General features: G+C 51.1%; 6 protein-coding genes across 6 annotated transcripts; 4 read left to right on the top strand and 2 right to left on the bottom strand.

Moving 5' to 3' along the window:
• Positions 1 to 311: 311 nt before the first annotated feature.
• N7462_009108 (putative DUF221 domain protein) lies at positions 312 to 4,065 on the top strand (the record flags this gene model as incomplete). Its single annotated transcript, XM_057080822.1, has 4 exons — positions 312 to 478; positions 545 to 727; positions 775 to 2,981; positions 3,035 to 4,065. 4 exons carry the CDS (start codon positions 312 to 314, stop codon positions 4,063 to 4,065), a joined length of 3,588 nt encoding a protein of 1,195 aa, XP_056931150.1.
• A 397-nt stretch (positions 4,066 to 4,462) lies between these two features.
• On the bottom strand, positions 4,463 to 5,737 carry rmt2 (protein-arginine N5-methyltransferase; the record flags this gene model as incomplete). The annotated part of the gene is made up of 1 exon (XM_057080821.1): positions 4,463 to 5,737. One exon carries the CDS (start codon positions 5,735 to 5,737, stop codon positions 4,463 to 4,465), a length of 1,275 nt encoding a protein of 424 aa, XP_056931149.1.
• A 366-nt stretch (positions 5,738 to 6,103) lies between these two features.
• N7462_009106 (prohibitin subunit PHB2) lies at positions 6,104 to 7,209 on the bottom strand (the record flags this gene model as incomplete). The annotated part of the gene is made up of 4 exons (XM_057080820.1): positions 6,104 to 6,427; positions 6,496 to 6,851; positions 6,914 to 6,982; positions 7,038 to 7,209. 4 exons carry the CDS (start codon positions 7,207 to 7,209, stop codon positions 6,104 to 6,106), a joined length of 921 nt encoding a protein of 306 aa, XP_056931148.1.
• A 176-nt stretch (positions 7,210 to 7,385) lies between these two features.
• On the top strand, positions 7,386 to 8,333 carry N7462_009105 (putative polyadenylation factor subunit CstF64; the record flags this gene model as incomplete). Its single annotated transcript, XM_057080819.1, has 2 exons — positions 7,386 to 7,437; positions 7,507 to 8,333. The coding sequence occupies 2 exons, from the start codon at positions 7,386 to 7,388 to the stop codon at positions 8,331 to 8,333; spliced, it is 879 nt and encodes a 292-aa protein (XP_056931147.1).
• A 1,023-nt stretch (positions 8,334 to 9,356) lies between these two features.
• Positions 9,357 to 15,684, top strand: N7462_009104 (uncharacterized protein; the record flags this gene model as incomplete). The annotated part of the gene is made up of 4 exons (XM_057080818.1): positions 9,357 to 9,726; positions 9,846 to 9,984; positions 10,053 to 10,811; positions 10,902 to 15,684. 4 exons carry the CDS (start codon positions 9,357 to 9,359, stop codon positions 15,682 to 15,684), a joined length of 6,051 nt encoding a protein of 2,016 aa, XP_056931146.1.
• A 35-nt stretch (positions 15,685 to 15,719) lies between these two features.
• N7462_009103 (C-terminal helicase domain-containing protein) lies at positions 15,720 to 16,346 on the top strand (the record flags this gene model as incomplete). Its single annotated transcript, XM_057080817.1, has 2 exons — positions 15,720 to 15,958; positions 16,052 to 16,346. 2 exons carry the CDS (start codon positions 15,720 to 15,722, stop codon positions 16,344 to 16,346), a joined length of 534 nt encoding a protein of 177 aa, XP_056931145.1.
• Positions 16,347 to 16,478: the final 132 nt, after the last annotated feature.

Below are 16,478 nucleotides of genomic sequence, written 5' to 3'. Positions count from 1 at the left end.
TGTCTTGTGGAGAAGTCTCTCCACCGGCGATCGCCTTTGTTGATGACCCTTCTTTTTGCGTCTTCTGAGTTTAGCTCGCAACCCATTGCGATCGTTCTTTCTCGTCTTCATTTTCCCTTCGGATATGTTCTGCGCATCCAGATTTCTGCCCTCCACGACTTGAGCTTGCAGATATCTGCAAGGGAGATCTCCAGGGGTCTTGTATGGACGCCTGACGATCTTTAATTTTCCTTAATCTTCATCATTCTCTCAGATCGACGTGATTCTCGGCTGGTCACAGTTCGGCCCCAGATCGATTGCTGATCTTCACCATGACTTCAGGGTTGGAGCAGGCCTTGGAACATACGGGCGGCCATGGCCAAACGGCCGAGGGTGTCTCGCTCAAGACCTTTGTGGCCTCGCTGGCGACGGCTATCATTGTCTTCGCCGTTGAATTTCTTCTTTTTATTTTGCTGAAGGGCAAGTTGACGCGCATCTAGTGGGTCATCCTTCTCTCGGTTCAAGGAAGGCGAAATAAATGAAGCTGATAACAGTTGTGATTTAGTCAACCGCGAACCTATCTAGTACCAGACCGAGAACGCACCAAACCTTCTCCTCCGGGCCTTTTTCGTTGGATCGGCCCAGTCTTCCAAACTTCCAATACGGAGTTTATCCAGAAATGCGGCTTGGATGCATACTTCTTTCTACGTTACCTGCGCATGTTACTTAAGATCTTCGTTCCACTCGGGTTGCTCATTTTACCTGTGCTGATCCCTCTAAACCGCGTGGGGGAAGAGGGAAAACATTCAAGAATGGGTCGAGTGGCGAACAATTCAACGTTAGCGGCTTAGATCAGCTAGCCTGGGGTAACGTTAAACCAGAGCATACAAGTCGGTATTGGGCACACCTCATCATGGCATTAGTTGTTGTTTTCTACGTCTGTGCTATCTTCTTTGATGAACTGCGAGGCTACATCCGCTTACGGCAGGCATATATGACATCGCCGCAGCATCGCCTGCGCGCCTCTGCAACAACGGTACTAGTTACCGCCATACCGCGCAGTTGGCTCACCATTGAAGCTCTCGATTCCCTTTTTGATGTCTTCCCCGGTGGTATTCGAAATATCTGGATCAATCGAAATTTCGACGATTTAAACGAAAAAGTCAAAGAGCGGAATGAAATCGCCCTCAGGCTTGAATCTGCGCAGACAGAACTCATTGTCAAATGCAAAAAAGCAGGTTTGAAGAAAGCCAAAGCCGCAGAAAAGAAGGCCGGGAAAAGCAAAAGCAAGACCAGCTCTAAGGATCGAGAGAAAGTAGGCACAGACAACCGAGCCTCCCAGATAGCACTGGGACCTGGAGTTAGTTCCGGCGATCCTCATCAGGCGCATACAATACGTGAGGTTCTGCATGAACAATCCGAAACACATTCTAGAAACATTTCCGATGGCTCAAGGCCGGGCGGAAGAGTCTTTGATCCCGCTCTTGCAGCTGCGGGTGTGGTTGGACAAGGTGTGGGCAAACTGGGTAAGACGGTTCTGGGTGGCTTAAAGAAGGTTGAGAATGGTTTTGATACAACCTTAAGTCGGAATGGTGGTTATGTTGCAACAACAGACGAAGGCTTACCGCCTCGTGCAACAATGCCTCCTGGAGATGATGCCGATATCCCCATAGCAGTTGCATCTATTCCACCTATGGCGAAGCCTCATCCACCTGAAACTCGGGTTGAAGATACCATATGCCAAGATCAAGTACCAACCCCTCCCAAGCGACCTTCATGGAAGCATCGCGTCTCATCCCATCTATCCGCACATTCAAAGAAATCTGTACCCGAGGCAGATGAATATCCCCTCACTGCACCAGACTCTCATGTGACTGATGAACCGCGTCGGGCGACGGCAAAGTCCAAAGATGACAATAAGAAGTCCTCCCCGAATCGGAAGAACCTCAAAGAAGGCGACGATGTTGAAGGAGAAGAATACCCGATTGCCTACAATGAGAACTTTGATAACGAGGATTACGGAGAACCAATGTGGAAACATTACATCCGCCAAAAGGACCGGGATACTCATCGTCTCCCAATATTTGGCTGGAAGTGGATGCCTTCACTGTGGCTCATCGGCAAAAAGGTCGACACTATTGATTATTGTCGCAGAGAGCTGGCTCGGTTGAACTTGGAGATCGAGGTTGACCAGCAGCATCCGGAACGATTTCCCTTGATGAATTCGGCCTTTGTCCAATTCAACCACCAGGTGGCTGCCCATATGGCCTGTCAATCTGTCGCCCACCACATTCCAAAACAGATGGCGCCTCGAATTGTTGAGATCTCTCCTGACGACGTTATCTGGGATAACATGTCACTCAAATGGTGGGAGCGTTATCTTCGAACTTTTGGCATCATCACATTAGTTTGTGCAATGGTGGTTGGATGGGCATTCCCTGTCGCCTTCACCGGTCTTCTTTCCCAACTTTCGTATCTACAGGGAGCGTTTACCTGGCTTGCCTGGCTCAACAAACTTCCTGAATGGTTTATTTCTGCTATTCAGGGTATTTTGCCTGCTCTCTGTTTGGCTATCCTGATGGCACTTTTGCCTTTGATCCTCCGCTTCCTCAGCAGGACTCAGGGCCTACACACTGGAATGGCAATCGAGTTGACAGTGCAAAATTATTACTTCGCCTTCCTATTTGTGCAGCTCTTCCTCGTCGTCACCATTGCCTCTAGTTTCTCGACTATCATTGAGAATGTTACTAATGTCACTAGCTGGCCGGAGATGTTGGCTTCGAATATTCCGAAGTCAAGCAACTACTTCTTTTCCTACATGATTCTGCAAGCTATGTCTGTGAGCGCTGGTGCGTTAGTTCAAATCTTCGGTTTAATTAGCTGGTTTATCCTTGCACCGATCATGGATTCCACTGCCAGAAAGAAGTGGGCTCGAACAACAAATCTGAATCAGATGCAGTGGGGAACATTCTTCCCCGTTTACACAACTTTGGCATCAATCGGTATGTTTCTTGCTATCTTACGTGGTTGGCTCATACTAAAAATTTCTTCAAAGGGTTAATCTACTGTGTTGTTGCACCACTCATTCTAGTGTTTAATATTATCACATTCGGCCTTTTCTGGTTTGTTTACCGTTACAACACGCTATACGTTACCAAATTTCGCTTTGACACTGGCGGTCTTCTTTTCCCTCGCGCGATCAACCAACTGTTCACCGGCCTCTATGTCATGGAAATCTGTCTCATTGGATTGTTTTTCCTTGTCCAAGATCAAGACGGCCATGTGGCTTGCAAAGGCCAAGGCATCTGCATGGTTGTAGTTCTTGTCTTGACTGTTGGGTACCAAGTCCTTTTGAATGAGGCATTTGGTCCTCTTATACGTTACCTTCCTATCACCTTGGAAGAGGATGCGATTCGCCGTGATAAAGAATTCCACCGTGCCCAACATGCCCGTCTCGGACTCGCCGTTGATGATGAGGATGAGAACGAGGGCGACATTGGTCTTGAAAGGCGCCTCGCTAACAAAGAACATAATGAACGCCGCCAAAGCCAGGAGACACGAGATATTGAGCTCAAGACCATAGAAGCAGACCGTGAGCGTCGAAACCGCCATGACTCGGGTCTTCTATCTACACCGAAACTTGATCAAAAACGACCTTCATGGGCCGATCGCTCTCCGAATCGAAAATCGAAGTATTTCGGGATAAATCCGGCCAGTTCCAATCCAAACATCAACGTTCTACGAGAAAAGATGGCACGAGACGCTGAGGCTCAAGGGCCACCCACCAACAGTCTGGGTCACGCCCTATTCGCAGGAATTCACGATGAACTTGAAGATCTCACCCCTGACGAACGCGATCAGCTTGTCCAGCGCGCGTTCCAGCATGAAGCACTCCGCGCCAAGAGGCCTGTCATCTGGATCCCTCGAGACGACCTAGGTATCAGCGACGACGAGGTCTACCGCACACAGCGATTTAGCAAGCACATCTGGGTCAGTAACGAATACCAAGCGCTGGATGGCAAGTGTCGGACGATCTTTAGCCGCAGCCCCCCTGACTTCTCGGAGGTTGACCTAATCCAATTGTAACACTACCATTGCAGTTTTTAAGACGAGGCTGGTCACTTTGAGAATTTGGTCACTTTGAGAGTTTTTCCTTCCTCTTTCTGTTTGCATAGCATTTCCCAAGCGTTACATATGTGTGTCTTTTAGAAGTTAATTCATTTTGCCTCGCCGCTAGCACTCGCAGATACATGATGAAAACCCATCAATTGCATCGCCCGTATATCCCTAGAATCTAGCTCGATCTCCATGAGAAAAAAAAATACATAGAGAAATTTCGATTTGGAGCAGCGGCCCAGCCATTTCCAGCCCTTGGCGACACATCGATTTCATGTCATAGATCATCATCGTCATCATATTTAAACCTCCGACTAATTTCTTGAATCTGATCTTGCATCACGTATTTTACCCTCCAGGGCTTTTCTCAATCCATAAATCGACACAGCGGGAGCCGATAATTATCAACGACCCAATAGGCTCTGCGGACGCCTTCCCACTCGCCCTCCAGCTTGGGCACGGGAATTTCCTCCCAGTCGACATCGAAGCCTGCCTCGAAGAGATCCATCTCTGCCACCTTCTGGTAGACATCGTAGGAGATCTGTCGATCGGCGCCCATGCCATTGAAGAATCCCCATTTGCCGTCTTGCTCCAGCAACCCGATCACCTGTTCCGAGAAGAAGTCGCGGAAGTCCGCGTAGGATTCCGCGAAGGTGTCGTAGTAAATCGCATCAAAAGTCTCTCCTTGTCCAACTAGGCCAGGCAGGATATCCTGCCACCGGCCCTCGTGAATCACCACACCAGGCTTGGTGTCCCATCCACGGCTCTTCATTTCCGCGAGCACAGACGGGTGTGCTTCAATGATGTGGTGTGAGGCCGGAGACTGTTCTTGGAAAAATGTATCGACAATGCCCATGCCATGTCCAATATTCAGCACCTTGAGGCCCGGCCGTGGGAGAAGGGCCTTGGCCGATTTGAGCATAATGTCGCTTTCCCAGCGCATCATCACGCCGTTTTGGTCGGAGTCAAGGATTCGATCTTGATCGATATTCAGGTTAGAGTCGAGGTAACCGCGATTTGTCACGCCTGGATTAGCCTCGCCCGATGATTCAGCTGCGGCGGGTTGTTCTGCGGATGCATCCACGAGCTCTGGTGCTGTCTCCGGCTCGTTGTCTGTCTTCTCTACGCCTTCGCCCTCTTCCTCGTCTGAGCCTTCAGAGAGTTCCTCGTAGGCATCCAATCGATTCAATAACAATTCTGCGCGCACACCAGCATCGACGATCAGCTCGTACATCTCCAGCGCCTTAATCCGTCGCGCCAGACAACCGGGCGTCTCATTGTTGTTATCAAGATCGTTCCAGATCGCGCCTTCTTGCAGCAGAAATTTGACGGTATCCACGCCAGCCTTCATCTGCTCGTTATTGCTAGGCTCAGCATCACCATTGGCCTCTGTGCCGTTCACGCCATTTGTCTGCTCGTCCGCGTCAGGCTCACACGCTGCAATGGCGGCATGGAGGGGCGAGTAACCGGTTTCTGGATCTTTGACATTCGCTGCATCAGGTACTGACGATTGGGTGCGGCACAGCAGGCGGAGCTTAGGGATGTCGTGCTGCGAAGCTGCGAGGAGAATCTCTTGCACGTCTAGATCGACGTCAATGTCCGTCAGGTGGACTTGAGCGTCGCCAGTGGTGGGGTCCGCCATTTCTGGGTGTATCTCTACAATATCTTAGTCCCTGTGTATCCTGGATAATTCGTTGGTCTCGAAGGTGCTTTTTAAATACTTACCAAGGCACTGTTCCTTGATTGATTTGTGGTGATGATCCTCTTGGAGGCGGAAGGTCAAAAAAAAAGTTGTGAGTCCCCGCTCGCCGCCTTCGTCCCCGCGTTGAAATATATCTCTGCGAACGGAGGTGCGCTACCCGATTTTTTATCCTCATCTACGATAAAACGATTATATGGAGAAATAGAGGGATAGAATGAAAATGGAAGAGAAGAGACCGCATTCGGATGCTCCAAAATAAAGCTATTTGTACATATTTCCTCAACCCCGGCGCCCAATTAATATAATTTATTTGGCCTCCTCGTTTCCAGCATTGACGTTCAGACCCAAGCCCTGATTATCCAGGTAAAGCTTGTTGCGGCCACCATTCTCCTGCAGGATTGTCGCAATCTGTCGAGCGTTCTCGATCTTCCGCAGCTCAATGTAGCTCTTGCTCTTCTTGATCGCATCACCAATCAGCTCGGCCGAGCGGGCCTCACCCTGGGCGCGCACGATGAAGGCCTGCTTCTCTTGGCGGGCCTTATCAACCAGGAAGGCAGCACGCTGGGCATCCTGCTGGGCAACCTGCTTGGCTTCCACGGCAGCAGTGAATTCGGGGGAGAAGGTCAGGTGCTATAGTAGGCGGAGGGAAAGAGGGATTAGCACATTTTTATCACGACTGTTCAAATTGGAGTCCTTACAGTCAGGGAAACATCGTCAAGGGCAATGTTAAAGCGCGCGGCACGACGGGCCAGGTTCTCCCGAACCAGGCGGGCAACGTTCTCACGCTGAGTGATCAGTTGACTAGCATTGAACTGAGCAACGACACTCTTCAGCACCTCGTTCACAATTGAAGGAAGCACACGCTCATCGAAGTCTTGGCCAAGAGTACGGTAGATCTGCGGGAGAGCGTCGACACGGGGCCGAGAGAGCACACGACAGGTGATGTTGACCATCTGCAAATCCTTGGTGCCGGTCAAAGAGGCAATGTTGCGTGGCTTGGCGCGGACATCGTAAATAATTGGGGTTTCGAGCCAGGGAATACGGAGATGAGTTCCTAGACGAATCGAATATAAGTTGACTGGATTTCGTGCAGCCGGGAGCTGATCTGGGCCATACCTTCGCTGTAGATTTCCTTCCGCACACCACTTACTCGCGAGTACTTGATCGCACGATGACCACCATCAACTAAGCCATTATATCAGATATGAATATTTCTGCACCCGGGAAAATGAATATATACCGTTGAAGAGGGAGTTCGAAAGGGCCCAGCTGCCAACACCGAGCAGGATTAGAGATCCGGCAAGACCGAGGCCGCCGCGACCACCGCCACCCGGAATTCCACCAAAGCCAGCCTTGCGCTTCTGCAGCATGAGCTGCACTCGCTCCCAAGCCTCCCGTTGGTTTTGAGACATGATGTAGAGCTGTTGTTGAGGGTGCAAAGATGAGGTGGATGAAGACGGGAGGTCGAATGAAGGCAAGGTGGTGAGCGGTCAGCTAAAGTCCGGCAGAATCCCTCACTTCTTTCTCTCCTTCAAGCAGCTTTCATCTTCCACGCAGCTCCATCAACAACCTGCCAGGTATTACAGCCATGGCGCCCGATCGCACGGGAAAGAGCGTGTTCCTGGGGAATATTCCCTACAGTAAGTTTCAAGCTTAAGATTAGGATTGGGGTCGATTGACTATTGCGCACGATGCTAATCCACCTGCAGATCTCACCGAGGAGCAAGTCAAAGACATCCTCAGTACGGCCGGTACCGTCACCAAATTCCGACTGATGATGAACCCCGAGACCGGAAAGCCCAAGGGATATGGATTCGCAGACTTTGCCGATGCGGACGCAGCGGCCTCTGCCGTACGCAACCTGAATGACTACGAGATCATGGGCCGCAAGATTCGCGTTGACTGGCCCCACAACAATGAGAAAGACTCTATTCCTGCAGACTACCCGCAACAGACCCAGCCTATGGATCAAGACCCTGTACAGCAGATGCAACAAATTCCGGGTGCTGCTCCGCTTCCTCCACTCCCACCAGGCGTCGAGATCCCTCCCCATCTCGACTGTCCCAACGCCATCTCTCATACTCTTGCCTCCCTTCCCCCAAGCCAGCTCCTCGATGTCCTCACACAAATGAAACAGCTCGCCGTGGCCGACCCGGCTCGCGCGACAGAGCTGCTGCGCCAGGCACCACAACTCGCCTATGCTATTTTCCAGGCTCTGCTACTTATGAACCTTGTGGAGTATCAATTGCTGGGCTCCATTGTGGAACAAGCTGCACAGCCTGTTACCCATCAGCAAGCTGCCCCGCAATACCAACCTTACGGAGCTATGCCAGGTCAGGTTGGCACTCCACCTGTCGGTGGTGGCCCTTTTGCTCCTCCAACCGCACAGGCGGCACAGCCACAAGTGGCCGGCCAAGAAGAGCTTCTCCAGCAAGTCTTGAGCATGCCACAATCTGCTATTGATGCTCTTCCGCCAACTGAGCGCAGTCAGATTATGTTGCTGCGCCAGCAGCTGATGCAAGGCGGCATGCGCTAATGTCAACCGTGGTGACAAGGGCCCCGCATGCTTGATGCTATAGTTTTCAATTTCCTACAATATCTCCAGATAGGATTCTGATGGGTGTGTCCTTGGGCTTGGGTCAATTTTTTTTCTGTGCTATAGTACTTGCCAAGGCGAATGGCGCAACGGAGTAATTTTTCAAGGGGCCTTATTTTGCATACTAGCTCCAAACCAGCTGTACTTCTATTCTTCAAACAAATCTTCACACAAATGATCATTGATTTTCACTTTTCACTTGCTGTTTGCTGGTGCCAGCATAGAATGCAAGAAGCCCTTCGTTCTTTTGTCTCTGCTCCCTATTTCTATTGGAAAGACCTAATACATATAATGTGCATGATGAGTTTAACCATCCTATGTTATCTTCTATCACTCTAAATGAAAAACTTTGGATGCATCTGGCTTCCCTGTGAATATTGTGGTATTGGTGCATTGTCTTCACCGTTCTAGAGACAGCCCAGGGACATTTAATATCCATCTATGCCACAAAGATTCTACTTGTAAAATACTGACATAGTCTCATGTATCACATGTTCATGTATAGGATCTTTATATGAACATGCTATTGTCAACAGATGTTAGGAGGCAACAGGGCGCGCGTGTTGCTGGTTCAGAGGCACTGGCCTTGGTTTCCAAAAGAAGATCGCAGCCTAAGATAGGCAGAATCCTAGTGCTCTCAATTTTGTACACATAAGATGCACTCTAAACCCCAATACTGTCCCAAAGTGGTTGGTCAAGACCACACTACAGCAACTATAAATTCATATTACGGCCTCGGACAATCTCGCTCCCGGATACTCCTCTCCGCCACCATTTTCTGCCATCCCCTGCCGCCTTCCGCTCTCCACCCTCTAGTGCCAGTTTCCCACGTGACCTGGATTTGCCCTGAAGGGCGTCTTTGCAGCTTTGGCTGCGGAAAGTTGTATGTTTTGTTTCAAAATAAGAAAAACAAGTTGATAAAGCTGGAAATTTTATTGACATATATGGCAGTCTGCTGCCCAGATGCCGGGTGCCAAGAAGGCCCGCGCTGATAAGAAGCGGTCCGGCGCCAAAGGCGCCAAGAGGAAGACCGATGAGGAGATCAACTCAAACCAGCTGCTGGTGCTGGCTGGTGCTGCAGTTGCCGGCAAAGATGATGGTCCCGAGGTCCCGGAGTTGCTTCGGGCCTGGGGCGTGACTCTGAGCCGGTGTCTCGACCAGAACCTGCCGCCCTTGTACATGCTGGGGGACATTTTTCAGGACCTCTCGGCGAAGGCCCTGTCCTTGGGCTTTGCCAACGTCTTGAGGCACTTGGGAGACCGGCCACTTCGTGTGGCAACCGTTTGCTCGGGCACGGAAAGCCCGATCCTCGCGCTGGAAATGATCCAGAAGGGTATGTAACCTCTGGTCCTGGCATGTCATGTTACTCCCTGCGTTTTTTGTCACTTGGAAAAGACTTTTTTGTCGAATTATCCTTGATTTCACATCACTAATAATCTATATCAGAAACAGACCTTGGAAATGGCCAGCGCTTCCGTTTCTCACACGCCTTCAGCTGTGAGATAGTTCCGTTCAAGCAAGCATACATCGAACGAAACTTCGAGCCCCCGATCCTCTTTCGCGACCTCCTAGAGCTTGGAGGAGAGACTGCGTAAGTATTATTGAGTTCGTTCCTGATTGAAAAACGAAAGAAAACACGTCTCGCTGACTTAGCTACAGTCGAACGGCCTACGGTTCGTCGGAAGTGATTCCCGGCAACGTAGATATCCTGATCGCTGGTACAGCGTGTGTCGATTTCTCGACGCTGAACAACAGCAAGAAAGAGCTTGGAACCGGTGGCGAGTCCACCGAGACATTTGACGCTCTGCTGTGCTACGCAGACAGATATCGACCACGCCTGATGGTCCAGGAAAATGTGTATGGAGCTCCCTGGGGAGTAATGGCCCAGAGGTGGGAGCAGATCGACTACCGGACCGTCTATGCCACCATGGACACCAAAGACTATTATATCCCACATACCCGGATGCGAGGATACATGGTGTGCATAGACGGTCGCCGTCTTTCTGCGAACGGTTTGAGTACGGACGACAGTATTACTGGCATCACCTCTCACATCGAGGGGTTGATCGACCAGTTCGCCAGACGAGCTAGCTCACCCGCCGGACAGTTCCTGTTGGCCGATGATGACCGCCGCCTGGAGCAGATCTCCAAAGATCTGGCGACTCGTATCCGAGCCGGTGCGGCACGTGCAGAAGTCCCCTGGGACTTGTACCAGGTGCGGCATCAGGCTTTCCGCGACAAGGTGGAGGTGGGAAATCAACGTCCCATCAGCCGATCCCAGGGAGGAGGAGTGGTTTGTCGGCCGCCTGATTTCTACTGGCAAGACAGTTTCACAGCGCAAGTCGAGCGCGTATGGGAGACTATCGACATCAAGTTTCTCTTGTATTGCAGCTGGGGCCTTGACTTCTGTTTCAAAGAGTGAGTTAGTTGATCCAAATCCGAATGCGAATCTGCGAGCAAGATGATCGAGAAGTGGGAAGTGAAAAACTGACTGTAGAACTGAACTAGGCGCTGGATCGATCTGTCTCAGGGCGTCGATCGCGGAAATGAGGCGCCTCGGACCTGGGGAGTCACCGGTTGTCTGACTCCAATGGGCATGCCGTTCGTGACAACTCGAGGGGGTCCTGTGTCTGGCTTGGAAGCCCTAGCCTTGCAGGGGCTTCCGCTTGACCGAATCATCCTGACTCGAGAATCGCAACGAGATCTCCAAGACCTTGCGGGAAACGCAATGACCACAACTCCAGTTGCCGTTGCCATGCTTTCCGCCCTAATCGCGGGTTACGAACTGTTGGATTCAGGGGCAGCAAGACCGGCCGATGTGCATCCCAGTGTGGACGACACGACGTCGTTTGCAGTCGATGAGGACCACCACCTCATCCTCGTGAACGTCGAGGTACCTCCTGCAAGTCTCGATCAGTACCAGAACCTTCTGCAGTTCGCCGCGAGCAGTGCCCGTCACTGCTTGTGTGAACGGCAATCTGGTGTCAAAGTCGATATCAGGCAATGTGCCTTGTGCGGTCACCGCGCATGCGGTTCCTGCGCCGGCAATCCAACGCACGCATATGAATCCCCGACCAAACTACTCCTCCGGCGGAGTAAGCCACTGGAATTCATCGCTTATCTGAAGGGCATCTTACCCATGCGGCTCACGCTGTCTAGTCTGTCCGTGAGAGACTTCGATGAAATTCCTCAGTCCTTCCCAGCAGATGACCATTACTTCGACGCAGCAACCGAACTATACGCTGATACTCAGCGCGAGTATATGGCTACGGTCCAGGCTGCCCTCAGCGACGAGTTCCGTTTCTTCGACATCAAGAGAGCGGAATCATGGACTGTCATATACGAAGGCGAGCACGCGAGCCTGCATTTGAATATCACAAAGCAGAGCTTCCAGTGGCTGCTCTTCACCAAAGTCTCCAAGCATTTCCCGGCAGTATGTCTGTTAAGAGAGATATTGGCCAAACCCATTGCCCGAATGACCCCCGAGACTGGTTCCCTCCTGAATGGTGTCTGGCATGTTTCTGCTCCGATCAGTACGGAGTTCCCTCTCTGGATCTCTGGTTGTGGTACCGAAGCCAAGGCCTACCAGAACGGAATCGGACTGCAGAATCCCATCTTCACCGACGACAAGGTATGGACCTGGTTGAAGATTGAGTCTTCGGGCCATGATAAGCATATCAGAAACCTCGATGTCGACATCTGCGGCATGTATGAGTTCCTCCCCGATTGTGGCACTGCCCTAGGAACATTGTACCGAAAGAGAGCCACAGTGACATCGCCCGCGGTGTACTTCTTTTTCGACCCTCGACTTGTTGGCGAGCCCCTTCACGACTCATACGTGTTTGCACTCGAGCATTCCCGACTCCCTGGGTACACCATCCGCAGAACAATTGCCCAACTCTCCCACCGATGGCGAGTGAAGATGGTCACCGCAACACCTTTAAAAGCCAATGCCTACTATCGGGCTTGGACTGAAGTTCCCAATACTATTTTGAAGCCGGGCACAACGGATCAGATCGTGTACCGCAGCTTGAACCTCGAGGACCAAATACGGCTCGAAATCAAGGATTGTCACCATTCTTACACTTCGCTGGTTGCCATGAACGCGCAGGCCGCCAGACTGAATCTCCCACAGACACAGCTACCATGGCAAGCAGAGAATCTCGGCAAGTCGTCAACAGAATTTAAAAAACTCGCTTGGGCCATTCAGCGAATTTCGGCATGGGCAGCATTTGAAGATTGGAAGCGCATTGCCTTTCCCTTCCCATTGCCATTCAAGAACAGTGCCATCTGTCAGGTTTGCCACCCCCAAGTGCCAGGTATCATTTGGGGCCGCAACAAAAAAAACATCGTTGTCCCGTATGAAGATCCCAAAGGCGCTGCCACATACGAGCGCGCCAGCAAGCTGAAGCCGCCGCCATTCATTCTTCTGCGCAAGGTCGACGAGGCCGGCGACGCCGAGCTGCGCTTTGCACTAAACATTCAATCCTTAGCACACCGTGCGTTCGGTAAGCTTCCTGAAACCGGTAGCAATGTGGATACTCGTTTTTATTGGCGACTTCTCTCCAATGCATATGATCTGGGACGAACGTCTCTTCCGAGATTCACGCTGCTTAGCAACCAGCATGAAACCCCCCACATCCAACCCCCAAACTTTCGCCATGCCCTCCGACTTGAACAGCTACGATCCTTGACCTGGTTAATCGCACAAGAAGCAGATAACATTCTGCCTTTCATAGAGGAGGAGATAGAGGAAGCAGAGTTGCCTTTGATGACTTGGCGGGCCGAAGTTAAGGCCACAAAGCCCCAGACAATCCGGGGCGGTCTCATCGCCGACGAAGTTGGGTATGGCAAGACTGCCATTGTTCTCGGCTTGATAGATGCACAGTACCAGCACGACACAGAGATCTCCAAAACTCTCCCGGAACAGCAAGGACAGATTGCCACGAACGCCTCCCTGATCGTCGTACCCGGGAATGTCTTTTCGCAATGGAAAGACGAGATTGTCAAATTCCTTGGAGAAACGAAATACACAGTTCTTGCTATTAGTGGTGCTTCAGCGATGAAAAAGATCCATGTCAAGCAGTTTCAGCAAGCAGACATAGTTCTAGTTTCCCTCTCCCTCTTCCGAAGTCCGACTTACTACAAAGCAATGCAGTATTTCACGGGTGCCCCAAGACTTCCGAATAAGCCAGGCCGGTGCTTTGACAACTGGTTTCAAGATGCGCTTCAGTCTCTCCGAGAACAAATTGATATCTTGAAACGAAGAGGACCGGAATATTTCTTGCAGAATGTGCGCGCAAGACGGGCCGAGTTGAAGCGTACACAGGCCAATTCAACATATGTGCCCTCCCGACGACTCCGCGGTGCAGCATTGGCAGCTGCGCGTGAAAAAACAGACGAAGACATTGGAATTGGTGAACTGCACCCTGAAGTCCCAAGCATGTCGCCTGAATTCCGCCGTACCTCTGTCGAACAAACCCCAGATGGCACTGGTCTTTCTCCTTCTCCCGAAACATTCAAGAAGTACCGTGCAGTGTCTGTTTTGACGGACCCCACTACTGTGGACTCAGTGCATTTCTCTGATGAGTTTCCCGGGAGCGATGCCTCTGAGAATGAGGGGAGTACGGACGAAAGCGAGGACGAGAGGACCAACAGCGACGACCACAACAGCAACTTGAGGCAGTATGATGATTTCAATCCTGGAGACGAGAATGCCGAGCGAGGGACTGGAAAGCAAAAAGCACAGATCGGAGCTGATGGAAAGGACGACACCGATACTGGCGACGATAATTGGAAGCGCAAGCGTGGCAAGCAACCGGCCAGGAAACCACCGCAAAATAAGTGGAATGACCGAAAAGCCTTCAACATTCCTAAATATGATGCATTTCCCCCGAAATGGGAGAATATGAAATATCCAATGCTGCACGCTTTCCGCTTCAACCGTATTGTCATCGATGAGTACACGTACCAGAACCAGCTCGCTTCAGACCGAACCATCTCTCTCTTATCCATCTCCGCTCGTTCCAGATGGATCCTCTCCGGCACTCCGGCACTGGATGACTTCGCCGATGCCAAGACTATTGCGCAGCACCTCAAAGTTCACCTAGGTATTGATGAGGATGGAGATGTTCCAAGTGGGAATCTCCGGCTGAAGAAAGCCCGGAGCAATTTGACCGCCATGGAAGCGTTTCAGCTGTACCAGCCGCCTCGCAGTGCTTCATGGTACCAGAACCGACACACCCATGCACAGAGCTTCCTTGATCGTTTCGCGCGTCAAAATTTCGCCGATACCAGTCAACTTCCTGTTGAATTTCACCTCGTTCTGTCCAATCTGAGCAATTCGGAACGAGATCTGTACAATGCACTGTATCAACGAATCGTTCAGGACAAAGGTCGGGTGCGCAAGATCATCAAGGATGGGAAAGATCTCCAGGTTTCCCAACTCAATGATTTCTTGACAAAAAGTCAGTCGCCGGAGGAAGCGCTGCTGAAGTGTTGCACGAGTACTGCTATCAGTGACTTCGCATGGAGTCTTGACAAGTGCCAGAAGCACTTGAAGACACACAATGTTATGCTCAAGGACCGTCATGACAAGCTGATTTTCTTGGTTAAGCAGGTAGTTGATGTAGTCTGTCGCTCAAAAGTCGAGGAGGCAAACTGGGAGACTTTCACGGATACCGTTTTCGAAAAGGGCTTCGGAGATGCGGCATTCGAAGAAGACACTCGCCAGGCCATGAACAACATCTTGGGGCAACACGGCCAGCACGTAGATGAGGAGGCCGATGAGCTCATTTTTCAGAAAGTCGCCAATAGATTCCTCAAGATCAAAGTGCCGAAGTCTGCCCTGAAAGTGCGCAAGAACAATGCTCCTGCAGCCAACGATCAACCAGAGTCTGGAGCGCATGATGCTGGAGATGACGATGAGTCGCAGCCTCGCAAAAGATTGAGGGACTTTCAAGGCGAGTCTCCCGAAGAGCGCGCATATAAAGAGACTGCCGTCATTAAGGCTCTAATCAAAGAGCTCAATGCGTCAATCAATGCCAAGCTTGAAGTTGTCCGAGGTATTCGTTTCTATGCCGCAATGCAAGATCTACAAACGAAGACAGACCATTCCTGCGATAACTGCAGGATGAAGACCCCGGATCTCCATTCAATCACCGTCATCAGATCATGTGGCCATGCATTGTGCTCCGGTTGCATCGAGAACCCCCCGAGGACCAAACCTGCGCGGTGGAGGGGTGCAAAGGACCCGCCACTCTTACCAAGCGAGTCAATGGCGGTATCTTAGCAGAAGATGGGGGTTCCGTTGCCCAAAGCAGCAAAATGACCAAACTGATCAATGTGATCAATAGCATCGCAAAGGACGAATATGTACTGCTGTTCGTCCAGTTTGAAGACCTGATGGTGATCGTCTCTCGTGCCCTGGCTGCGGCCGACATCAGCCACCGCATGGCGCGGCAGACCAACCCAGCTGCGATCAGAGACTTCACCAAACCCACGGCCGCAAAGCCGCGGCCCAAGGTCCTGATGCTGCAATTGGGAAGTGCAATGGCGGCTGGGCTGTAAGTTATCCTCTTTTTCTGTATTCGAGTCAGTAGGACGGTGTGTCATTTCATCTGAATAGAAAACTAATCTCTGCTTTGCTCTCATCATAGAAATCTTCAGTGCGCAAATCATGTCATCTTTCTGTCGCCATTGCACGCGCCAACTCAGCATGACTACGAGGCTGGCATGACACAGGCGATTGGGAGAGTCCGCCGCTTCGGACAGGAGAAGTCCGTACACGTTTACCACATGCTTGTTCCACAGACTGCGGAAGTCAATATCTACCAGGGCCGGCACGGGGGACTCCTTGTCCAGCGGGATGATCGATTGGTGGTGGTGCCCACTGCCACCCGTCAAGCAGCGGATCTTCTTCTGGAAGGACCGCCGCTGACATGGGCGCAGTGAGGCGGAGGCAACATTGTTTTGTACATAGTGGATAGGTGACACCATAGGGTTTGTACACATAGTGAGATAAGAGCTGAGCTTTCATTTCGGAGAGAGGATTTAGTGCTGTACGGCTATATGAGTTTGAACATA

Source organism: Penicillium macrosclerotiorum, assembly GCF_028827735.1.
Source record: "Penicillium macrosclerotiorum strain IBT 26536 chromosome Unknown utg000008l_segment0_segment0, whole genome shotgun sequence".
Taxonomy (NCBI): domain Eukaryota; kingdom Fungi; phylum Ascomycota; class Eurotiomycetes; order Eurotiales; family Aspergillaceae; genus Penicillium; species Penicillium macrosclerotiorum.
This window is presented reverse-complemented; position numbering and strand designations above follow the sequence as displayed.